Source organism: Saimiri boliviensis, chromosome X, assembly GCF_048565385.1.
Source record: "Saimiri boliviensis isolate mSaiBol1 chromosome X, mSaiBol1.pri, whole genome shotgun sequence".
In the NCBI taxonomy this organism is placed as follows: domain Eukaryota; kingdom Metazoa; phylum Chordata; class Mammalia; order Primates; family Cebidae; genus Saimiri; species Saimiri boliviensis.
Window position 1 is genome coordinate 51,112,357 of NC_133470.1, and position 26,008 is coordinate 51,138,364.

Here is a 26,008-nt window from a genome sequence, read left to right on the forward strand (position 1 = left end):
GACCAACAGAAGCTGTGGGATTTCACCAACACCAGACCATCCTGCAAGAAATAATAGAATTCTGCAATCAGAAAGGAATGGACATTCATGAGCATTAAGAAATAGTCTGAAGGCACAAAACTCACTGGTAATAATAAGTCTATAGAAAAATGAAAAATATTATAACACTATAATTGTAGTGTATAAACTACTCTTACATCAAATAGACAAAAATATGAATCAAAATAGTAACTATGACGTATGACAGCTTTTCAAGACATAGACAGTAGAGTAAGGTATAAATGGAAAAAAACAAATTTTAGAAGCAGGGAGATGAAGTTACAGTGTAGAATGTTCCTTAGTTTTCCTATCGCTTTTTTGTTCATGCAATCAGTGTTAAGTTGTCATCAGTTTAAAATAATGGGTTTTAAGATAGTATTTTCAAGCTTTATGGTAATCCCAAATCAAAAAACATACAGTAGATACACAAAAAGTAAAAAGCAGGAAATTAAAACAGACCTTCCAGATGTAAAATCAACAAGGAAACATTGGACTTTATCTGCACTATAGATCAAATGTATCTAACAGATATATTTTTTTTAATGCCTAAACTTTTTATTTCACACAGCTATGCAAGTTGTGAGGCCAAGGACATGATTGCAAACAAGGTTTAATTTAAATGAATAGCCAGGCATGACGGCTCACACCTGTAATCCCAGCACTTTAGGAGGCCTAAGGGGTTAATTATCTGAGGTCAGGAGTTCCAGACCAGCCTGGCCAATATAGTAAAACCCCATCTCTACTAAAAATACAAAAATTAGCTGGGTGTGGTGGCACATGTCTCTAATACCAGCTACTTGGAAAGCCAAGGCAGGAGAATCGCTTGAACCCAAGAGGCAGAGGTTGCAATGAGCTGAGATAGCACCATTGCATTCCAGCCTGGGCAACAGAGCAAGACTCCAAAAAAATTTTTGATTACATAAATAAGCTTTCTTCCCCATGAAAATACTACTTGTTATTTCACACTTAGTCTAACACATACAAAATCCCCACCCTATCTGGCACAGGTACACTTAATAGGCAATATTAAGTACAATTTCCATTTTATTTTTCTCCAGAGAATAGTTGTCTTCAATCTTTTACTCAGCTCCTTACATGGGTTTTAGTGGAGGTCGTGGGGCAGCACCCGCAGGTCTTAATCGGGGTGGGGGTGTTCGGTCCTTGTGGGCTTCACGAGATCGATTTCTGACTACTTTGCTGTGAATTGCACAACTTACACAGTAATGTAGCTTCACATAGAGCTTGGGAAGTACATAGGCATTGAAGACGCTCGCTTCAGAAATATCCCTTACTGCTGCGGCCTCCACTATGTTTCAAATGACGAATTTCTTAATGGCGGTGTCCTTGGGCACGCATCGGGCACAGTTCATGCAGCGAATAGGCTGAACATGGTCATGGCCCTTTTTGGCACGACTGTTGTTCCTTCTTTTCTTTGTCATTTTCGAAGCTCTCAGCAGAGAAAGCTCTAACAGATATTTACAAGAAAAAAAATCACTTTTACTAAAAGGAAGACATGAAGGAAATAAAAAAGAAATTGAAGACCACAGAAAAACATTCTTGTCCTTAGCATTTGGTTCATTCTCAAGGATAAGGCATGTGTTAGGCTACAAAATGTGTCTTAAAACATTCAAAAAATTGAAATAATATCAAGAATCTTCTGTGACCACAATGGAATAAAAGCAGAAATAAAAAACAAGAACAATTTTGGAAACTATACAAACACATGGATATTAAACATTATGCTCCTGAATGACCAGTGGATCAAAGAAGAAATTAAGAAGGAAATGGAAAATATTTTTGAAACAAGTAAAAATGGATTGTGACATAAACTAATGTGATGCAGTGAGAGCAGTCCTAATAGGGAAGTTTGTAAGTCACCACATTAAAAAAAAGAAATACTTCAATAAACAATTTAATGATGCATCTTGAGGAACTAGGAGGGCAAGAGCAAACCAAACTGAAAATTGCAGAAGCATAGAAATAATAAAGAGCAGAAATACATGAAAATGAAATGAAGAAAACAAAAGATCAATAAAACAAAAAGTTGTTTTTTTAACACCAAATCAATGTGCAAAAAATCACAAGCATTCCTATACACCAATAACAGACAAAGAGCCAAATAATGAGGGAAATTCCATTCACAATTGCTGCAGAGAATAAATTATTTAGAAATATATGAAGTACCTCTTCAAGGAGAACTACAAACCACTGTTCAAGGAAATAAGAGAGGACACAAACAGATGCAAAAACATTCCATGCTCATGGTTAGGAAGAATCAATATTGTGAAAATGGCCGTATTGTTCAAAGTAATTTATAGATTCAATGCTATCCCCATCAAGCTACCATTAACTTTCTTCACAGAATTAGAAAAAAAACACCTTAAATTTCATATGGAACCAAAAAAGGGCCCTCATAACCAAGACAATCCTAAGCAAAAAACAAAACAAAACAAAACAAAAAACAAAGGTGGAGGCATCACATTACCTTATTTCAAACTATACTACAAGGCTACAGTAATGAAAACAGCATGGTACTAGTACCAAAATAGATATATAGACCAATGGAACAGAACAGAGGCTTCAGAAATAATGCCACACATCTACAACCACCATATCTTTGACAAACCTGACAAAAACAAGTAATGGGGAAAGGATTCTCTATTTAATAAATGGTGTTGGGGAAACTGGCTAGCCATATGCAGAAAGCTGAAACTGGATCTGTTTCTTATACCATAAACAAAAATTAACTCAAGGTGGATTAAAGATTTAAATGCAAGACTTAACACCACAAAAACCCTAGAAGAAAACCTAGGCAGTACCATTCAGAAGATAGGCATGGACAAGGACTTCATGACGAAAACACCAAAAGCAATGGCAACAAAAGTCAAAATAGGCAAATGGGATCGAATTAAACTAAAGAGCTTCTGCACAGCAAAAGAAACTATCATATGAGTGAACCAGCAACCAACAGAATGGGAAAAATTTTTGCAATCTACCCATCTGACGAAGGGCTAGTATCCAGAATCTACGAAGACCTTGAACAAATTTATAAGAAAAAAACAATCTCATCGAAAAGTGGGCAAAGGATATGAACCAACACTTCTCAAAAGAAGACATTTATGCTGTAGGTTTCAGCCTTACAGGGCCCTGTCAGCCCCTCTCTACTGGTGTGGAGATGAGAAACTGTGGAAATCAAGACCCAAGACACAGAGATCAATAGAAAAATAGTTTGGGCCCAGGGGTCCACTGCCAACCCAAGTGCAGAGTCTGGCACTGGCCCCGAGTGCCTGGACACTCTGACTTTTATTGAGTACAAAGCAGGGGGCAGGGTAGGTAGGGTGAGGTAATGGTGGTCAGTGATAGGGTCACTTAAATCACGTGTTTTGGAGATAGGGGCCCAGGTCTTTCAAGTAGCTGAGATGAGGAGAAGACCTAATGTGTCAGCACTTTTCTCATACTTGTCAAGAAAGAACAAAGACATTAAGATTTATGTTACTATTACTGATTCTATCTTCTAAGAAAAAGAGGAACCAGGTACAGAAGTGGAACATAGGAATGGTAGCAATTTTTGCATATTGCTTTTGTATCCTGAGATCTTGCTGACATTGTTTATAAGCTTAAGAAGCTTTGGGCTGAGATAATGGGGTTATTTTAGATATAGGATCACTTCATCTGCAAACAGACAATTTGACTTCCTCTCTTTGTATTTGAATACCTTTGTTTCTTTCTCTTCCTGATTGCCTTGGCTAAAACTATATTGAATAGGAGTGGTGAGAGAGGGCATTCTTGTCTTGTGCCAGTTTCAAGGTGAATGCTTACAGCTTTTGCCCATTCAGCACGACATTGTCTGTGGATTCATCATAAATGGCTCTTATTAATTAGAGATATGTTCCTTCAAAACCTAGTTTATTGAGTTTTTAACATGAATGGATGTTGAATTTTATCAGAGGTTTATTCTACATCATAATCATATCGTTTTTCTATTTAGTTCTGTTTATGTGAGGAATCACATTTATTTATTTATTTGTGTATGTTGAACCAACCTTGCATCCCAAGGATGAGGCCTAATTGATCATGATGGATAAGGTTGTGCCTAGTCAGGCCCAGTGTGAGAACCTGGATATTTCAGCTGAAGATGTTTAATTCACTTGGCCTTCATTCTTCCCTGTGAGTGCTGAAGACCGCAGCTGCTTCAAATTGGCCATCTTGACCTCATATATCTTCTTTTAAGAAATGTTTTTTTCATGTTATTTGCCCACTTTAATGAGATCATTTGATTTTTTTCAGTATTTTAGGTTCAGAGAGTTAATGTACAGCATTGATACTGGGTAAATTGGATGTCATGGGAGTTTTGTGTATACATGATTTTGTCACTCAGGTAATGAGTATAGCACTGGATACATAGTTTTCAGATCTTCACCTTCTTTCACCCTTCACTCTCAAGTAGACCCTGGTGTCTATTTTTCACTTCATCATATCTGTGTGTAGTCAATGTATAGCTTCCACTTATAAGAAATAACATGTAGTATCTGGTTTTCTGTTTTGTATTAATTTGCTTATGATGTTGTCCTCTAATTCCATCCAAGTTGCTGGAAGGGTCATGAGTTTGTTCTTTTTTAATGCCTGCATAGCATTCCATATTATATATTTACCACATTTTTCTTTACTTAGTCCACCATTGATGAACATCTAGGTTGACTCCATGTATTTGCTATGATGAGCATGTGTATGTATGTATTTTTATGGTAGAATTATTTCTATTCCTTTGGGTATATACCTAGTAATGAGGCTGCTGGGTCAAATGGTTGTTCTGTTTTAAGTTCTTTGAGAATTCTCCACACTGCTTTGCATGGTGGCTAAACTTATTTATATTAATACCAGCAGGATATTTGTTTCCTTTCCTCTACAACCTCACAAGCATATGTTATTTTTTGACTTTATAATAATTGTGATTTTGACTTGTGTGAGGTGTTATTGTGGTTTTGATTTGCATTCCTCTAATGGTTAGTGATGCTGAGTATTTTTTCATAGGCTTTTTGGACACATGTATGTCTTCTTATGAGAAGTGTCCATGTTTTCTGCTCATTTGTTAATGTGGTTGTTTTGTTTTTGCTTGTTAATTTGTTTAAGTTCTTTATAGATTCTGAATATTAGACCTTTGTTGGATCCATAGTCTGCAAATATTTCCTTCTATTGTGTAGTTTGTCTGTTTACTCTCTTGATAATTTATTGTTCTTTGCAGAAGCTCTTTAATTTAATTAGGTCCGACTTGTCCATTTCTGTTTTTGTTGCTATTGATTTTGGCATCTTTGACATGAAATATTTATCATGGCCTCTGTTCAGAGTTATATTCTCTAGGGTTTTTCCTAGAGTTTTTGTAATTTTATGTTTTACATTTAAGTCTTCAATTCACATCAGCTTTATTTTGGTATATGGGGAAGAGATAGGGTTCACCTAAATATTTTGCATATGTCTAGCCAGTTATCCCATTATCATTTATAGAATAGGCAGTCACTTTTCCATTGCTTCTTATTGTTGACTTTGCCAAGGGCAGATGACTGTAAGTATGTGGCTTTATTTCTGGTATCTCTAACCTGTTCCATTGATCTATGAACCTTCTTATATATCAATACCATGCTGTTTTGGTTACTGTAGCCTTGTAGTACCACTTACGTCAGGTAGTGTGATGCCTCTGGTTTTGTTCTGTATGCACAGGGTTGATTTGACTATTTAGGATACTTTTTTGTTTTGTATGAATTATAGAATAGTTTTTTTTCTAATTCTGTGAAGAATATCATTGGTAGTTTGATAGAAATAACATTGAAGTTGTAAATTGCTTTGTGAAATATGGCCATTTAAATAATATTGATTCTTTCTATCTATGATAATGGAATGTTTTTCCAATTGTTTGTTTCATTGCTGATTCCTTTGAGCAATGTTCTGTAGTTCTCTTTGCAGAGATAGTTCATCTTTCTGTTTAGCTGTATTCCTAGCTATTTTATTGTTTTTGTGGCTATTGTGAATAGGCTTGGGCTCTTGATTTAGTTTCAGCATGGACATTATTGGTGTATAGAAATACTACTGACTTTTGTACATTCATTTTGTATCTTGAAACTTTGCTGAAGTTGTTTATAAGATCTGTAAGCCTTTGGGCAGAGATTATGGCATGTTATAGGTACAGAATCATATTATCTGAGAAGAGAGATAGTTTGACTTCCTCTCTTCTCATTTGGCTGCCTTTTGTTTCTTTCTCTTGAGTAACTGCTCTGACTAGCACTTTCAGTACTATGTTGAATAAGAATCATGAGAGTTGGCATCCTTGTCTTGTTCTGGTTTTTTAGAGGAATGCTTTAAGCTTTGACCCATTCAGTATAATGTTGGCTGTGAGTTTGTCATAGATTGATGTTATTATTTTGAAGTATGTTCCTTCAGTGATTAGTTTGTTGAGGGTTTCTAACATAAACGGATGTTGAATTTTATTGAAAGCATTTTTATGTCTATTGAGATGATTATGTAGTTTTTGTTTTAATTCTTTTTACGTGATGAATAACACTTATTGATTGGTATATGTTGAGCCAAACTTGCATTCTGGGAATAAAGAGGATCCACTTGATCATGGTGGATTAACTTTTTGTTTTGTTGTTGGATGTGGATTGCTAATATTTTGTTGGAGATTTTTGCGTGTATGTTTACCAGGGATATTGGCCTGAAATTTTCCTACCTTATTGTGTCTGTGAGAGATTCTGGTATCCCAATGATGCTGGCCTTATAGAATATAGTAGAGAGGAGTCTTTCCTCCTCAAATTTTTGGGATAGTTTCTGAAAGACTGAGATCAACTTTTATTTATATATAAACATTTATATGTAAAATTTGGCTGTAAATCCTTATGGTTTGGGGCTTTTTCTGGTTGGTAGGTTTTTTGTTTGTTTGTTTCTTAAACCACTCATTTAATTTCAGAACTAATTCCTGGTGTGTTCTCTGTTTCAAATTCTTCCTGGTTCAATCTTGGGAGGTTGTATATTCCCAGAAGTTTATCCATTTCATCTAGGTTTTCTAATTTGTGTTTATAGAGATGCTCTTAATAGACTTGAGGGTTTTTAAAAAATGTATCTGTAGCATTGGTGATAATGTCTCCTTTGTCATTTCTGATCATATTTATTTGGATCTTCTTTTTTCTTTATCAGTCTAACTAGTGGTCTATCAATCTCACTCATTTCAAAAAAATAACTTTTCATTTGTTGATTGTGTGTATGGCTTTCACATATAAATTTTGTTCAGGTTAGCTGTGATTTTTGTTATTTTTTTCTTCTGCTAGCTTAGGGATTGGTTTGGTCTTATTTTCCTGGTTCCTTTATTTGTGATGTTAGTTTGTTCAGATTTTTCTAACTTTTGGATGGGGATGTTTTGGGCTGTAAATTTTCCTCTCAACACTGCTCTGTGTCCCAGTGATTCTCATGTGTTTTCTCTTTGGTTTTATTAGTTTCAAAGAATGCTTTGATTTCTGCCTTAATTTCATGTTTACCCAAACGTTATTCAGGGGTATGTTGTTTAATTTCAATGTAATTGTATGGTTTTGAGAGATCTTGGTATCGATTTCTATGTTTAATATGCTGTGGTCTGAGAGTGTGGTTGGTATGATTTTGGGTTTTTGAATGTGTTGAGAATTGCTTTATGGCTCATTGTATGGTTAATTTTAGACTATGTACCATGTCTAGATGAAAATAATGTATATTCTGCTGTTAGTCCAGTGTTCTATTAAAGTCTGTCAGGTTCATTTGGACAGGTGTTGAATTTATTTCCTGAATATCTTTGTTAGCTTTCTACCTCAATGATCCAATACTGTTAATGGAGTCTCCTACTATTAATGTGTTTACATATGACTCTTCATAGGTCTCCAATAACTTGTTTTGTGCATCTGAATGCTCTAGTGTTGGGTGCATATATATTTAGGATAGTTAAGTCTTATTGAATGGAACCCTTTACCTTCTATGTAATGCCCTTTTTTTGTCTTCTTTAAAAATCCTTCTTGCTTTAAGGCCTGTTTTATTTGAAATAAGAATAGCAACTTCTGCTTTTTTCTTCTTGATAGATCTTCAACTTTCTCTTTACTTTGAGTCTATGTATGTCATTATGTGTTAGACGAGTTCTGTGATTATAGCATGCACTTGGGTCTTGCTTGCTTTATCCAAGATGCTACTCTCTGCCTTTGCGTTGGAACATTTAACCTATTGATATTCAAAGCTAGTGTTGAAATGTGCAAATTTGATCCTGTCTTCATGTTAGCTGGTTCTCATGTAGACTTGATTGTATAGATGCTTTACAGTGTTATTGGTCTATGTACTTACACGTGATTTTGTGGTGGCGGGTAATTGTTTATTGCTTCTGTGGTTAGAACTTCCTCATGGACCTCTTGTAAACTATATCTAGTAGTAAAAAATTTCCTTATTATTCGCTTGTCTGAATAGAATTTTATTTCCCCTCATTTATGAAGCTTAGTTGGCAGGATATGCAATTCTTAATTTGGATTTCTTTTCATTAAGAATGCCTAATATGGACCCCAATGTTTTCTGGCTTATAGGATTTCTGCTGAAACTTCCACTGTTATTGTAAAAGGTTCCCTGTGAAGGTGACTTCTCTCTAGCTGCCATTAATATTTTTTTCTTTCATGTTGACCTTGGAGAATCATGACTATGAGTCTTGATGATCCTGCATAGCATCTTGGAGGGTTTTTCTGAATTTCCTGAATTTGAATGCTACCCTCTCTAGTAAGTTCCAAAAACTTTCACAGACAATATTCTCAAATTTTTTTTGTAAGTTAATTGCTCTTCCTCTCTTTCAGGGACACCAATGAGTTATAATTTTGGTCTCTTTACATAATCTCATATATCTTGGTGATTTTGTTCATATTTTTAAAAATTATTTTTTCTTTATTTTTGTCTGCTTGAGTTGATTTGAAGAGCCTGTCTTTGAAGTCTGGGATTCTTTTCTGGGCTTGTTCTATTCTGCTGTTATTACTTCTGATTGTATTACGAATTCTCATAGTGAGGTTTTCAGGTCTATCAGATCAATTTGATTCTGAAAATAGCTATTCCATTTTTCAGCTCTTGTATTGTTTTACTGGATTTTAAAGAGTCTTTTGGATTCAATTTTAACTTTCTCTTGAATCATGATAATCTTTGTTGCCCTCCAGGTATAAGATCGCATCATTGGCGAACAAAAATAGTTCAACTTCTTCATTTTCTATTTGGATGCCTTTTATTCTTTTGCCTGATTGCTCTGGATAGAACTTCCAGTACTATGTTGAACAGAAATGGTGAAAGTGGGCTTTCTTGTCTTGTCTCAGTTCTGAAGGGGAATACTTTCAACTTTTCCATATTCAGTATAATGTTGGCTCTGGGTTTGTCATACATGACCTTTATGATTTTGAGGTACATTCCTGCTATATCTAGTTTGTTGAGGATCTAAGTCATGAAGCGATGCTGGATTTTATCAGTTGCTTTTTCTGCATCTACTAGGATGATCATAGGCTTTTTGTTTTTAATCCTGTTTTTGTGGTTAATCACATTTATTGACTTGAATGTGTTGAAACATCCCTGTATCTATAGAATGAAATCCACTTGATCGTGGTGAATTTTTTTTTTTTTAATGTGCTGTTGGATTTAGTTTGCTAGCATTCTGTTGAGGATATTTGGATTTATATTCATCAGGCATATTGATCTGTAGTTTTATTTATTTATTTATGTATTTATTTATTTATTTATTTATTTTAAAATGCTAGTCAAGTGAAGCAGTGAGAGTGGAGAAGGAACAAAGAGATCTGTAACTGGTTGTGATCAATTAGTTGTAAATACCACGGCACTCAGACCAGCCTGGTCTGTAGGTTTTGTGTGTGTGTGTGTGTGTGTGTGTGTGTGTGTGTATGTGTCCTATCCTGGCTTGGTATTAGGGTGATTCTTACTTCATAGTATTAGAGAGAATTCTCTCCTTGACCTTTTGGAATTGTTTCAGTAGAATTGATACCAGTTCTTCAAATATCTTGTAGAATTAAGCTGTGAGTACATCTGGTCCTGTGCTCTTTTTAGCGGGGATGGGGATTTTTTTTTTTTAATTACTGATTCAATCTAACTACTCATTATTGGTCTATGCAGGATTTCTGTTTCTCCCTGATTCAAGCTTGGGAGTTTGTATGTTTCCAGTAATTTATCCATTTTCTCTAGATTTTCTAGTTTGTGTTCCCAGATATGTTCATAGTAGTCTCAGATGATCTGTTGTATTTCCCCAATATTAGTTATAATGTCTTTATTTTTATTCTGATTATAATTATTTGAATATTCTCTTTTTTGTTAATCTAGTTAGTTACATATCAATTTTATTTATTTTTTCAAAGGAGCAACTTCTCATTTTATTGGTATTTTTTTTTGTATTGTTTCTCTTTCAATTGACACCTTACTTTAAAAAAAATACATTGTTTCTTTCTCATATATTTATCAGTCAGTTTCTTTGGTTGCAAGCCACCGAAACCAGTTCTGTCTCACTTTTGCAGATGAAGAATTTGTGAAAAGGGCAGTGATTAATTGCTAGAATTGCTTGGAAGTTTAGTGAAACGGACGGAGTAAATAGGCAAGAACCAAGCACCACAGCCATATTTACAATAGAGGAGCCATCTGATACATGGACCTTGTTGTTGCTACCACTGATACTGGAATGCTGCAATGGACACTGATGCCTTCTCTGGAAATGATCACGCTATTGGGATCATCAAAACTGCTGTGCTTAGAAATCAGATGTTGTTGATTCTGACACCTATACAATGTGTACTTTTTTCTTCTTGCTTCTTTGCATACTTTCCTCCAGAATCAAATGTCCAAAGCATCACAGTCATGTGATGAGCTTAGTTAAAATCATGTATTCATCATGCCTTTGCAGCCTAATGGTGGGAAAAAGGAGTATCTGCATCTGCACACATTCTTCCTTTTTCCATCTTGTTATGATGGAGGAGAAGGCCCTCTTCCTTTCTGTGGCCAATCCTTGGTCTATGCTTTAGACCCTACTCACTGGTTCCTTCCTAGAAATGTTATTATTTCTTCCTTTTGCATCTTCAACTTCTCTATCTCTATGTAAGCTTTTCTATCAGTAAACATGCTGTACTTGCTTCCATCTTAAAAATAAAATAGGGCCGGGCGCGGTGGCTCAAGCCTGTAGTCTCAGCACTTTGGGAGGTGGAGGCGGGTGGATCATGAGGTCAAGAGATCGAGACCATCCTGGTCAACATGGTGAAACCCTGTCTCTACTAAAAATACAAACATTAGCTGGGCATGGTGGCGCGTGCCTGTAATCCCAGCTACTCAGGAGGCTGAGGCAGGAGAATTGCCTGAACCCAGGACGAGGAGGTTGCGGTGAGCCAAGATCACGCCATTGCACTACAGCCTGGGTAACAAGAGCAAAACTGTCTCCAAAAAAAAAAAAAAAAAAAAAAAAAAAATTAAAAATAAAATCAGTCTTCTTTCCCGTGGGCAAACAAGTAAATATATTTTCCTGAACCAGATTTCTCAAAAGAGTTATATGCATTCACTGGGTACATTGCCTCAGTTTCCACTCACTCTTCAACCTTATAGTCATGCTTTAGATCTTTACAACTCCACAAAGACGTCCGTGGCAAAAGTCATCAGGAACTTCCTTGTGAAGAAAAGCTCACATGTCAGTACTTATTCTCTACGTGGAATCTGATGAGATTCGTCACTCTTTTCTTATGGAAGCACTAGTGGATACTAACCTCCTGAAATACACTCTTGCAATCCATTTTCACGTAGTAGCCAATGTGATCTTTTCAAATTAGATATCAGATCATCTCACCCCTTAAACAGAATCCTTTTAATGCTTCCCAGTGTTTTTAGAATGAAGTCCAGACTTTTTATGAAGGCCCTCCTACAAATAATCTGTATGATCAGGGACAAAGTGGAAGGAAAGAGAAAGGAAGTGATTTGAGAAAGCTAAAAATGAAGAATGTTTTTTCTTTCAATTTTTCCTACCCTCCAAGTTAGTCTTCTATCACTCTGTCTTCTACTTGCTTTGTTTCAGTCACAGTGATCCTCAAAGTAGCTGGACATTTTCCATTTCTTTACATATCAAGGCCTTTGCACTTACAGTTCTCTTGAGCCTGGTATTCTCTTTACCAATCCCTGAACCCCCCTTCTTTTTTCAATTTCTACACACTGTTCTGCTTTTTACTCAATAGATATTTCCTTAGTGAAACATTTTTAAACCCCTCATTCACACTCATCACACTTTGTGCTTTTCTACACAGAAAATTGTAATGAATCAATCTGTGTTTTTTTATTTTTTTTATTTATTTTATTTTATTTTTTTTTTAGTGTCTGCTTTCCCCCAGTAGACCGTGAACTTCATTACAGTAGGGACCTTTTTTTTTTCTTTCATTCATCAAAGTATCCAGCATTGTTTCTAGCCCGTGATTGACACTCAGAAAGAAGTAGTTGAATCAATGAATAGGTATCCTTAAGCATCTATGGGTTCTGTTAAAGAATAGTCACTCAATAAAGAATTGCTGAATGATTAGATGAGTGAATATGTAGGTAAATGCTATATATGTGATGCTGTAAGTTGCTATGCTAGTCATATAAATTGCATCTTAGCCCAATAAAAAACCTCAATTGTTTTCACTCCCATAGCTTTGAAGACTCCATATGGCTATCTAATTAAGCAAAGCTTTACTTTCAGGTATCTAATTGTCTTTTTTGCTGAGCATACCAAAGAGATTAACAAGTACAAAGCACTTAATGTTTAAAGGAATGCAAAATATCCAACACTACAAAAAGAACAATGTAGCTGGAATAAAATGAGTGAAGGGGATAGTGATACAAAAAGTTGAAAAAGTACGAATAATTGAAAGAAAAACCATTATTCACTTTCAGCTTTAACTAAAATCGTTTCATTCTTCCTTCCTCTCTGTCCCTGACTGAAAATCTTTTGTAAAAAGCCTGAACTTTGGCCAGAGGCAGTGGCTTACACCTGTAATCCCTGCACTTCGTGGGGGCCAAGGTGGGTGGATGATCTGAGGTCAAGAGCTCGAGACCGGCCTGACCAATATGGTGAAACCCTGTCTCTACTAAAAATGCGAAAAAAATAGCCACACGTCATGACGTGTGCCCATAGACCCAGCTACTTGGGAGGCTAAGATAGAATTGCTTGAACCCAGGAGGTGGAGGTTGCAGTGAGCCATGATCCCATCACTGGACCCCAGCTTGGGCAACAGAGCAAGACTCTGTCAAAAAGAAAAAAAGTCTGAACTTTATTTAAAGATCATTGTGAAGCTTTTGAAGGATTTTGATCAAGAGTGCTTAGACCAGTGGAATTGAAAAAAAAGAGAATGGGCCTTCTCTGTTTAGTGAGAGAACAAAAACACACATGAAACAACTAAAGAACAATTTAGCACTATATATGATAAACAAAGCTATTGCATGGCATTGTGGTGTCATTGAAAAATTACTGGACAAGGTGATAAAATGCCTCATTTGAAATTAGATATTATTGATTTGCATCTATGGCCTATTTTCTTGTTCTCTTCTTTTTACCCTTCTTCCTGGTGGCTGATTTTAACAACTGTTTAAGAGATCGGTGTGATTTCTTACTATTGATTTGCTTATCATGGGCTTTTCCATCATCTGAAAATGTGTTTTACCTCTTTTTCCTCTTTATTCTTTGTAGCCTGAAAATCATTCCCTGTGACAGAAAGTGAGGAACAATGTATCTTATGTTATTCATCAACTTTATACAATTACCTTGCGTAGTTTTTCTATCCATTCTTTGATTATCTTGCTCTGAATGTATTAACCAGATCGCGTCCTTTCTGTTACCCTTATTATTATTTTTGCAAGCCATGATGAAATTTAGGGCTTATTTCCTTTAAACTATAGCAGGAAATGAAGCTCAAGTTTCTTTTCACAGTTAAAGGGAGAGAAAAATATCTGGAACAGAAATGAAGAAAGGAAGAGTGAAGTGATTTGTAGAAAAGACAGAGGTATTTACCGCATAGAGGTTTTGTGATGGTTAAATGAGTCAATACATGTCAAGCCTCGCACGCAGTACCTGCTCAACAGATGTTGGTCGTTATTTGAATTGTAATGATAATAACGGTTTTATCAGTCAGGGTTCCAGAAGCAAACAGATACCATTGAGTAATTGGGGGCAAGTTTAATACTGGAACTACATACAAAGTTGTGAGGAAAGAATAGGAAAACTACGAAAATAGTGTACTACTATTTTTGTGCTAGTGTACTACCTAGAGTAGGTATGGTAAGGACAGGTGCTTTTAGTACTCCTAGACTGAAGAGGTGCAAGTAGGAAATAATTTCTGGAACTTTATATGAGTATCTATAGCTATTAGAGAGAGCCACTTGATAGAAGCTATGATCTTTGGTTGAAGGAAACAGCCAGCCCACAGTTACTGTAGGGTGGAAGCTTGGAGAGAGAATTAATTCAAACATGCTCTCTTCTCTCATTTCAAAGGCTTGTGGGCACTTCTTGTTGCCCAAACCCCAAACAAAAGCCAGAGAAGAGGGGATCCCATTAATGGAATACATAAAAACTAGACTTCAGGGACACAAAGCAGAATGGAGAAGGTTGAGTAGTGAATCTGGAGGATGAAATAGAAGATAACAGCATAGGCCAGGCGCGGTGGCTCAAGCCTGTAATCCCAGCACTTTGGGAGGCCGAGGCGGGTGGATCACGAGGTCAAGAGATCGAGACCATCCTGGTCAACATGGTAAAACCCTGTCTCTACTAAAAATACAAAAATTAGCTGGGCGTGGTGGCGCATGCCTGTAATCTCAGCTACTCAGGAGGCTGAGACAGGAGAATTGCCTGAACCCAGGAGGAGGAGGTTGCAGTGAGCCAAGATCGGGCCATTGGACTCCAGCCTGGGTAACAAGAGCGAAACTCCGTCTCAAAAAAACAAACAAAAAAAAGAAGATAACAGCATAATCATGAGGTTAGGTATTGAAGAAAAGTTGCAAAGCATTTATGGTATGACTGACAACTTGTCAGCATACCTGGAGATTTCCATGGGAATATTTGTATGTTAGTCCACAAATAAAAGTCACCTACTTTGCTCCAGGGTTAAATTAATGACTGCCAGCCCCGAATGATGCCTTAATGGGAGCTTCCCTATACCTTTATCCCTATTATTATTATTATTATTATTTGAGACTGAGTTTTGCTCTGTCATCCATGCTGGAATGCAGTGGCATGGTCTTGGCTCACTGCAACTTCTGCCTCCCAAGTTCAAACAATTATCCTGCCTCAGCCTCCTGAGTAGCTAGGATTACAGGTGCACACCACCACACCCAGCTAAATTTTGTATTTTTAGTAGAGACCCAGTTTCACCATGTTGGCCAGGTTGGTCTTGAACTCCTGACCTCAAGTGATCCGCCTGCTTCGGCCTCCCAGAGTGCTCAGTTACAGGCATAAGCCACTGCACCTGGCCTATACCTTTCATTATTACCTTTCTTTGGACCTTCATCAGTCACAGCCCCTCAGATGTCTCTTGAAAGCCTTTGTGCTTTTGTAAGGGAGAAGATATATTGCTGGTGTTTAAGAAATGAGTGATGAAGAAGAAATTAAGTAGAAAGGAGAAATGGCTGGGCGCGGTGGCTCACGTCTGTAATCCCAACACTTTGGGAGGCCGAGGCGGGTGGATCACGAGGTCAAGAAATCAAGACCATCCTGGTCAACTTGGTGAAATCCCTTCTCTATTAAAAAAAATACAAAAAATTAACTGGGCTTGGTGGCACGTGCTTGTAATCCCAGCTACTCAGGAGGCTGAGGCAGGAGAATTGCCTGAACCCAGGAGGCGGAGGTTGCGGTGAGCTGAGATCGCGCCATTGCACTCCAGCCTGGGTAACAAGAGCGAAACTCCGTCTCAAAAAAAAAAAAAAAAAAAAGAAAGAAAAAAGAAAGGAGAAACAGAGTTTGTTTCCCCAGCTGGTATTAAAAAATAAAGATTTTCAAGGTTGACAATTGCTTAAACTGTGCTTAAACTTACACCTTCCTTCCCCCACTACTGCCTCTCCTGCCACTTCACTGCTCTGTCACCTAGGAGCAGTAAGAGTATATACCATTAAGATGCGAATTGTGGTGGGATAATTCAGAGAACTCTGATTTCTTAAAAATCAAGGAAGGTCTTATGAGGAAAGTGACATTTGAGCTAGACTTTGAGGAACAGATATAGGCATTTGACAAGTGGAATCATGAAATATTCCAGGGAAAAAAGCAAGATAGACAAAGAAATAGATGTTAGAAAATGTGTGATTATTTAGGAAATAACTAATTATCCAGTAATATATAATTCCCCACTTCAGCACCCCCACCATCCAAGTGCAAGTCATTACTGTAGATTGGAATAAATTTTTTACTTAGTCAATTTTTTCATTATTTTACATATCTAGATACAGATGCACAAGAAATAATATAGCTCCATATGCATATTCTTAAGCCGCTTAAATATCATATTGTACATATTGTCCTGCATCTTTTTTCATTCAGATTTTTTTTTAAATTGAACAATCTTAATATATTTAAATCTAATTAATTCCTCTGGTATGCAATTATGTGACGTTTTAAAAATTTATTTTCCTGTTGATGGATATTAGATTGTTTCCAAATCTTGACTATTCTCTTATAATGCTATTGTTTAAAAATGTGCACTAGCACTACTTATCAGAGAAATGCAAATTAAAACCACAATGAGATATTAACACATACCTGTTAGAATGGCTTTTATCAAAAAGACGAAAGACAGCAAGTATTAATGAAGATGTGGAGAAAAGGGAACCCTTGTTTCCTGTTGGTGGGAATGTAAATTAGTATAGGTATTAAGAAAAACAGTATGGAGATTTCTCAAAAAAATTAAAAATAGAATTGTTTATGATCCAGCATGTTACCACAAATGTGTGTGTGTGTGTGTATATATATATATATATATATATATATATTTTTTTTTTTCCAATTTTATTTTTTGATATATTTTTTTTTACATAAATCTCCAATTTCATTTTTTGGAAATTTGTACTTATATGTATTCAAGGAAAGGAAATTTATGCTGAAAAAACATCTGCACTTCCATGTTTATTGCAGCATTAGCTACAATAGCCAAGATATGGAATTAATCTAAGTATCCCTTAGTAGATGAATGGTTAAAGAAAATGTGGTATATATACATAATGGAATATTATTCAGCCTTAAAAAAGAATAAAATTCTGTCATTTGTGATAGTGTGGATGAAACTGGAGGACATTATGTTAAGTGAACATGATCTCACCTATATATGGAATCTAAAGAAGTTGAACTCATCGAAGCATAGCATAGAATGGTGGTTACCAGGAGCTAGAGGCAGATGGGAGGATCGAGGAGAAGTTACTAAAAGGATACAAAATTTCATTTAGGTAGGAAGAATACTGTTTAATATATCTATTGTACAATATGGTGACTATAGAAAATAACAATGTATTATATTTTTGGAAATCACTAAGAGAGAAGATTTTATGATCTTACCACAAAAAAACGATAGGTGTATGAGGCAATGCTTATGTTAATCAGCTCTTTTTAGTCATTTCACAGTGTTTACATATTTCAAAACATCATGTTGCATCTGATAAATACATATAATTTTTTTCTTTTTGTTTTTTTTGAGACAGGGTCTCACTCTGTCACTTAGGCTGAAGTGCAGTGACATGAACTTGGCTCACTGTAGCCTCGACCTCCCAGGCTCAAGCAATCCTCCCACTTCAGCCTCCTGAGTAGCTGGGACTACATGTGCACACCACCATGCCTGGCTAATTTCTGTTTTTTGTAGAGACTGGGTTTCACCATGTTGCCCAGGCTGGTCTCAAACCCTTGGGCTCAGGTGATCCTCCTGCCTCAGCCTCCCAAAATGTTGGGATTACAGGCATGAGCCACTGTACCCAACCTACAATTTTTGTCAAATAAATAAACGTATTATTAAATGTACATTTCTCCAGATATATATGTGCAAGAATGTCTTTATAACATATTCTTAACCTTTTTGTGCCATATATTGTTTTGAGAGTCTGGTGGTTTATAGGACCCTTCTCAGAAAGATTATTTTTTCTTTTTTTATTTGTGCATAATATTATGCATATATATTGGATATATGTGACATTTGAGACATGCATACAATGTTTAATGATTAAATTATTATATTTAGCACATCTATTACTTCAGACATTTATCATTTCCTTATTGTGTTGGTAACATTTTAAATCTCCTAGATATTTTGTAATATACAGTATATTGCTGTTAACTATAGTCAACCTATTGTGCTGCTGTACACTAGAACTTATTCCATCTATGAATGTTTGTACCCATTAATCAACCTCTCTTTATCACTCACTCCAACAGCCTGTGCAGCCTCTGGTAACTATCATTCTACCTTCATGAAATCAACTTTTAGTTTTCAGCCCCAAGATGTGAGTGACAACATACAATATTTGTCTTTCTGTGTCTGGCATATTTTATGTAAAATAATGACCTGCAGTTCCACCCATGTTATTGGAGATGACAGAATTTTATTCTTTTTATGGCTGAAGAGTATTCCATTGTGTATATATATTTCATGTTTTCTTTCTTTTTTTCTTTTTCTTTTTCTTTTTCTTTTCTTTTTTTTTTTTTTTTTTTTTTTTTGAGACAGAGTCTTGCTCTGTTGCTCAGGCTGGAGTGCAGTGGTACAATTTTGGCTTGCTGCAAGCTCCCCCTCCCAGGTTCAAGTGACTCTCCTGCTTGAGCCTCTTGAGTAGCTGGGATTACAGGCATATGCCACCACACCCAGCTAATTTTTGTATTTTTAGTAGAGATGGTGTTTTGCCATGTTGGCCAGGCTGTTGTCAATCTCCTAACCTCAAGTGATCCACCCACCTCAGCTTCCCAAAGTGCTGGAATTATAGGTGTGAGCCACCGCACCTTATATTCTATATTTTCTTTATCAATTCATCAATTGATGTACACTTAAGTTGATTCCATATCTTGATTATTGTGAACAGTGCTGCAATAACTATGTAGATGTAGGTATCCTTTTGATTGGCTATTTTTCAGGTAAATACTGAGTAGTTGGATTGCTATAGTTTTACAGTAGTTCTATCTTTAGATTTGTAAAAACCTCCAAACTGTTTTTCATAATGGTTGTATTAGTTTACATTCTGACCAGCACTGTAAGAGTTCAATTTTCTCTATGTCCTTGCCAGGATTTCTGATTTTTTGGTCTTTTTTATAATATCCCTTATAATTAGAGGTATATGATATTTCGTTGTGTTTTTTAAAACTTGTATCTTGGGTTTAATGCTATCTGTGCAAGTTTGTTATATATGTAAATTGCATGTCATGAGAGTTTGCTGTACAGATTGTTTTGTCAACAAGGTAATAAACATAGTACCCTCTAGGTAGTTTTTGATCCTTACCTTCCTAAAACCCTCACCATCAATTAGGCCCAGTGTCTGTTATTCCCTTCTTTGTGTCCATGTTTACTCAATGTTTAGCTCCCACTTTGAAGTGAGAATATGCGGTATTTGGTTTTTTATTCCTGTATTAGTTCACAAAGGACAATGGCCTCCAGCTCCATCCATGTTGCTGCAAAGAACATGATCTTGTTCTTTTTATGGCTATGTAGTATTCCATGCAGTCTATCACTGATGGTCATTAAGGTTGATTTTATATCTTTGCTATTGTTAAGAGTACTGTGATGAACATCCATATGCATGAGGCTTTATGGTAGGATGATTTATATTCCTTTGAGGATATACCCAATAATGAGATTGCTGGGTAGCATGGTAATTCTGTTTAGACTTCTTTGAGAACTCACTTAATTTCTTTCCACAATGGCTGAGCTGATTTACATTCCCACCAGCAGGGTATAAGTGTTTCCTTTTCTTTTCAATATTGCCAGAATTGTTTTTTTTCTTTTCACTTTCTAGCAATAGTCGTTCTGACTGGTGTGAGATGGCATTTCTTTGTGTATTTAATTTGCATCTCTCTAATGATTAGTGATGTTGAGTATTTTCTCGTATGCTTGTTGGCCATGTGTATATCTTTTTAGAAGTGTCTGTTCGTATCCTTTGCCTATTTTTAATGTGCTTGTTTGTCTTTTGCTTGTTGATTTGTTTAAGTTTCTTATAGATTCTGGATATTAGATTTTGTCACATGCATAGTTTGTAAATATATTCTATTCTGTAGGTTGTCTGTTTACTATATGGAAAGGTTGTTTTTTTGTTTGTTTGGGTTTTGTTGTTGGTGGTGGTGGGTTTTTTTTTGTTTGTTTTTTTTTTTTGCTGTGCAAAACCTCTTTAGATCCCATTTATCAATTTTTGGTTTTGTTGCCATTGCTTTTGGCATTTTCTTCATGAAATGTTTGCCAGGCCCTGTGTCCAGAAATGTATTTCGTAGGTTATCTTCCCTGGTTTTTATAGTTTTAGGTTTTACATTTAAGTCTTTAATTTAACTTGAGTTGACCTTTGTATACGGTGTAGGAAGGGGCCGAGTTTCAGTCAGCTGCATATGGCTAGTTATCCCAGCACCATTTATTGAATAGGTGGTCCTTTCCACATTGCTTGCTTTTGTCAGGTTTGCTGAAGATCAGATGGTTGCAGATGGCTGATCTTATTTCTTAGTTATCTGTTCCGTTCCATTGGTCTATGTGTCTGTTTTTGTACCAGTACCATGATGTCTTGGTTACTGTGGCTCTGAAGTATAGTTTGAAATCAGGTAATGTTATGCTTCCAGGTTTATGCTTTTTGCTTAGGATTGCCTTGCTTCTACGTGGGCTCTTTTTTCATTCCATATTAATTTTAAAATAGTTTTTTTTTTTTTTTGACATGGAGTCTCACTCCTGTTGCCTAGGCTGGAGTGCAGTGGCACGATAGCTCACCACAACCTCCGCCTCCTGGGTTCAAGCGATTCTCCTGCCTCAGCCCCCTGAGTAGCTGGGATTACAGGCATGGCCACATTTTGTATTTTTGGTAGAGATGGGGTTTTTCCATGGTGGTCAAGTTGATCTCGAACTCTCGACCTCAGTTGACTGACCTGCCTCAGCTTCCCAAAGTGCTGGGATTACAGGTGTGAGCCACCGCACCCGGCCCTTAAAATAGTTTTTAAAAAATTCTTTGAAGAATGTCATTGGTAGTTTGACAGGAATAGTATTGAATGTAAATTGCATTGAATAGTATAGCCATATTAACAATATTTATTCTTTCTATCTATGATCATGGAATGTTGTTTTCAGTTTTTGGTATCATCTCCTGATTTCTTTGGGTAATATTTTGTAATTCTCATTGTAGAAACCTTTCACCTTCCTGGTTAGCTGTAGTCCTAGGTATTTTGTTCCTTTTGTGGCTATTGTGTATAGAATTATGTTCTTAATTTGGCTCTCAGCTTGGATGATGTACATTAATTTTGTATCCTGAAACTTTCCTGAAGTTGTTTATCAGATCAAGGAACTTATGGGCAGAAAACCTGGGATTTTCTAGGCACAGAGTCATATTGTTTGCAAACAGAGATTTTTTGACTTCTCATCTTCCTATTTAGATGCCTTTTATTTTTTTTGTTTTGCCCAATTGTCTAGCTAGGATTTCCAGTACTATATTGAATGGGAGTGGTGAGAGAGGACATCATTGTCTTGTTCCAGATTTGTAAAGAAATTCTTCCAGCTTTACCCCATTCATTATGATGTTGACTGTAGGTTTTTCATAGATGACTCTTATTATTTTCAAATATGTTTCCTCAATGCCTAGTTTGTTGAGGGTTTTTAATATGAAGGGATCTTGAATTTTATCAAAAGCCTTTTTGTTATATTGAGATGATCATGTGGTTTTTGTTTTTGTTTATGTGATGAATCACATTTGTTGATTTGTGTATGTTGAACTAACCTGCCATCTCATAAGGAAAGCCTACTTTATTGTGGTGGATTAGCTTTTTAATGTGCTGCTGGATTCTGTTGGCTAGCATTTTGCTGAGGGTTTTTGTGTCAATGTTCATCAAGGGTATTGGCCAGAAGCTTTCTTATTTTGTTATGTCTGTGTGAGGTTTTGATATCACAATGATGCTGGCCTTACAGAATGAGGTAAAAAGGCATGTCCATTTTCACACTGCTATAAAGAACTGCCTGAGTCTGGGAAATTTATAAAGGAAAGAAATTTAATTAACTTATAGACCAGCATGGCTGGGGAGGCCTCAGGAAAGTTACAATCATGGTGGAAGGCAAAGGGGAAGCAAGGCACCTTCTTCCCAAGGTGGCAGGAAGGAGAATGAACACAGGAGGAACTACCAAACATTTATAAAACCATCAGAGCTTGTGAGACCTCACTATCATGAGAACAGCATGGGGGAACCCCTCCCATGATCGAATTACCTCCACCTTGTCTCTCCCTTGACACATGAATATTATGGGGATTATAATTCAAGATTAGATTTGGGTGGGGACACAAAGCCTAACCATATCATTCTGCCCTGGCCCCTCCCAAATCTCATGTCCTCAAATTTCAGGACATAATCATAACTTCCCAACAGTCCCCCAAAGCCTTATCTCATTTCAACATTAACTCGAAATTCTACATTCCAAAGTCTCGTCTAAGACAAGGCAAGTCCCTTCCACCTATGAGCCTGTAAAATTAAAAAAAAAAAAAAATTAGTTACTTCCTAGATACAATGGTGGTACAGGCAATTGGTAAATACAACCATTCCAAATGGGAGAAATTTGCCAAAACAAAGAGAATACAGACCCCATGCAAGTCCAGAATCCAGTGGGGCAGTCAGATCTTAAAGCTCCTAATGATCTTTTTTGATTCCATGTCTCACATCCAGGTCATGCTGATGTAAGAGATGGGTTCCTATGGCCTTGGGAAGCTCTGCACTTGTAGCTTTTTAGGAAACCCCCTCCTGGCTGCTTTCATGGGCTATGTTGCCTAGGCTTGGGCCTTCAATTTTCAGCCACAAGGAATCCTCCTACTGTCCTCCCAAAGTGCTATCAGCCTCCATGTCTGGATACTTTATAGTATATTTTGTTTCTCTAGTTCCTCTATGTGGGATGTAACTTGTTAAATCTGAGATTTTTCTTATTTTGTGATGTGAGTATTTAGCCCTATAAACTGCCATTTTAACACTGCTTTAGCTGTGTCTTAAAGATTCTGGTATGTTGTGGCTTTTTTTTTTTTCATTAGTTTAAAAGAATTTCTTGATTTCTGCCTTAATTTCATTGTTTATCCAAAAATCATCAGAAATAGGCTATTTATTTTCCCTGTGATTTTGAGTGAAATTTTAGTGTTGATTTCTACTTTTAGTGCATTGTGGTCCAGGAGTGTGGTTGGTATGATAAGCATTTTTTGTGGGGTTTTTTTGTTTGTTTGTCTTGTTTTTTTAATTTTCTGAGGTTTTCATGGCTGATTGCATGGTCAGTTTTTGAGTATGTGCCATGTGTAGATGAGAAGAAAGTATATTCTGTTTTTTGGATTTTTTTTTTTTGAGTGAAGTGTTGCATATTTGTCTATTAGGTCTATTTGGTCAAGTTTATGTTCATGTCTTGAATATCTTTGTTAATTGTCTGCATCAGTTATCTAATACTGTTCATGGGGTGTTGAACACTTACCCTATTATTGTGTGGTTATTTAAGTTTCTTTGTAGGTCTCTAAGAACTTACTTTGTTAATCTGGGTGATCCTGTGTTGGATGCATCTATATTTAGAATAGTTACATCTTTTTATTGAATTTAACCCTTTACCATTATGTCATGCTCTCCTTTATGTTTTTTTTTTTTTAATCTCCGTTGGTTCAAAGTCTGTTTTTTCTGAAATTAGAATAAGAACTCCTGCTTTTTTTTTTTCATTTTCCATTTTCTTGTTAGATTTTTCTGTCTTTTTACTTTGAGCCTATGAGTGTCATTGCATGTGAGATGAGTTTGTTAACAAACCAAGACCATTGGGTTGTCTGTGCCTTTTAATTGGGGCATTTAGCCCATTTACATTCAAAGTTATCATTGCTATGTGTAGATTTGATCCTGTTATCCTGTTGTTAGCTGGTTATTATGCACACTTGTTTGTGTGTTGGCTTTATAGTGTCAAAGGTCTATGTAATTTTGTGTGTTTTTGTGGTGGCTATATCAGGTTAACTTAGTTACTTTTTTTAATGACTATATCATCTTTTATTTCCTCTATTGTTTTATTGTATTCCCTAGAATTCTTGGATTGGGTTTTGACTTTCTACTAAGTCTCAATGATCTTCATTCTTATCCATATCCCAAATTCTATTTCTTTCATTTCAGCCATTTCAGCCTGGATAACAATCATTGTTGGGGAACTACTGAGGTCATTTAGAGGTAAGAAGATACTCTGGTTCTTTGAGTTGCTATAGTTCATGTGCTGGTTCTTTTTTATTTGTTTGAGCTGATATTCCTTAAATCTTCAGTTGCTGTACTTTGGTTGAGGTTTTTTGTTTGTTTTTGCTTTTATCTTTTTTGATGTTCTTGGGTGTTTGATTGTGGTATAAAGTGGGTTTAGTCGATTGGCTCCATTTCTGGAAGATTGTAGAAGGCCATGTCCAGCTCAGCACTCCTGGGCTTCATGCTTTAACTCTGGGGCCTGTTGTCAGCCCCCCAGCTTTGTTCTCTAGCCCCTCAAGGTTAGGAACCTTCTTTACTGTAGGTTCCAAGGTGTTCCTGAATCATTGGTTACAGTTCTTGTTGGGGTGGTGGCAGTGGGATTTATGCTCATTTGTATGTGCCAGGAGCAGTGGCTGTGCAGCAGGATACACATGCATTGGCTGGGGTGGCATACCATGAGAGCAAGGCTGCTGCATTTAAGTGCATGCCATAGCCAGCAGTGGTGTTGGTGAAGGCATGGCACTGGTGGGTGTGGGGTTGCTGATCTCCATGTGCATGTTTGGAGCAGCAATATTGGCAGCACAGGAGGTGTGGTTTTCAGCCTTCATGCATATGTTCACATTGGCATTGGTGGCTGCATGGGTGAGGCTTGGTTTCCAATGTTTGTGTGCATGTTTGCACCAGCAATGGCAGCACAACTGGGTTCATGGAGTGTGCTCAAACCTGCTGGATAGGCATGGTGGGGTGTGTGCATGCAGAGGAGAGGAGGTGAGGTTTATCTGCATGCACATCCATTGGCAAAGCAGTTGGTGGGTGGCTGTGGATGATAGTGTGCTGGAAGCGTAGTGCAGGTGAGGCTGCAGTGGTGGAGAGCATGTAGGTAGGCTGGTGTGTGGTGGTGGAGGACACTGTGGTGGAGCTCTGCCATGGTCAGTTATGGTCTGCCAGTTAAGGAGCTATAATTAGGGCCTTTTGGAAGCACCCTGATTGGGCATCTGAGGCTGCACTGCAGGCAGGCATGGCCAAGCTTAGACCCTGGGGGAGGCCAACAGACAGGGGTACTCAGGTTACACTGGCTCCATCTTACATACAAGACTCTCCTGCTCTTCCCAGCTTCAACAGTCCCCTTGAGGCTAAACTCTCCTAGAGAAACATAGCGACCTTTGGGACTTATACATCCCTGGCCATGCTCCACTGCAGGTGTTTCCAAACCAGGCCCTCTGGACTCTCCACAGCCTGGAGTCCTGCTCCTACCATCTGTCTAAATTGCTCTCCCTGCCAGCTGAAGTGTCCATGGGGGTTCTGAGGTTGCCTGCTGCCAGGATTCCAGAGGTCCATGGTAAAAATACGCTGCTCCTCACCTGTTCAACTCACTCCTTCCTCAGGAGTTGCTGCAGTCCAGGAACAAGTCCCAGTGCATGGCAGCTTCGTACATGGTTTCCAGCTTCTTTTCCCTTCAGCCCAGCATCTTTGTCCTTGCTACATCCACTCTCAAGGCCTTAGCTCTGAAGATCTGCTCAGAGTGTACCAGTCTTTCTGATGTCTGTTTCTCAATGGCAGATGTACCTCCTGGCTGCATCT

General features: G+C 37.0%; 1 protein-coding gene and 1 pseudogene across 2 annotated transcripts in view; one reads left to right on the top strand and one right to left on the bottom strand.

The window, feature by feature from the left end:
* Positions 1 to 26,008, top strand: part of KLF8 (KLF transcription factor 8) — a 337,674-nt gene that overhangs the window by 21,804 nt on the left and 289,862 nt on the right. The window contains exon 2 of one of the 2 annotated variants that reach the window (XM_074392158.1): positions 24,371 to 24,424. Coding sequence is in view for 1 of the 2 variants with exons in the window: in XM_074392157.1 (XP_074248258.1) it covers positions 24,322 to 24,424 (103 nt within the window). In the remaining variant the exon portion in view is untranslated. Of the gene's footprint in view, positions 1 to 18,751; positions 24,425 to 26,008 lie in introns of those variants that run through there. The other variant, XM_074392157.1, reaches the window with a different exon arrangement.
* On the bottom strand, positions 573 to 1,493 carry LOC101051703 (small ribosomal subunit protein eS26 pseudogene; annotated as a pseudogene).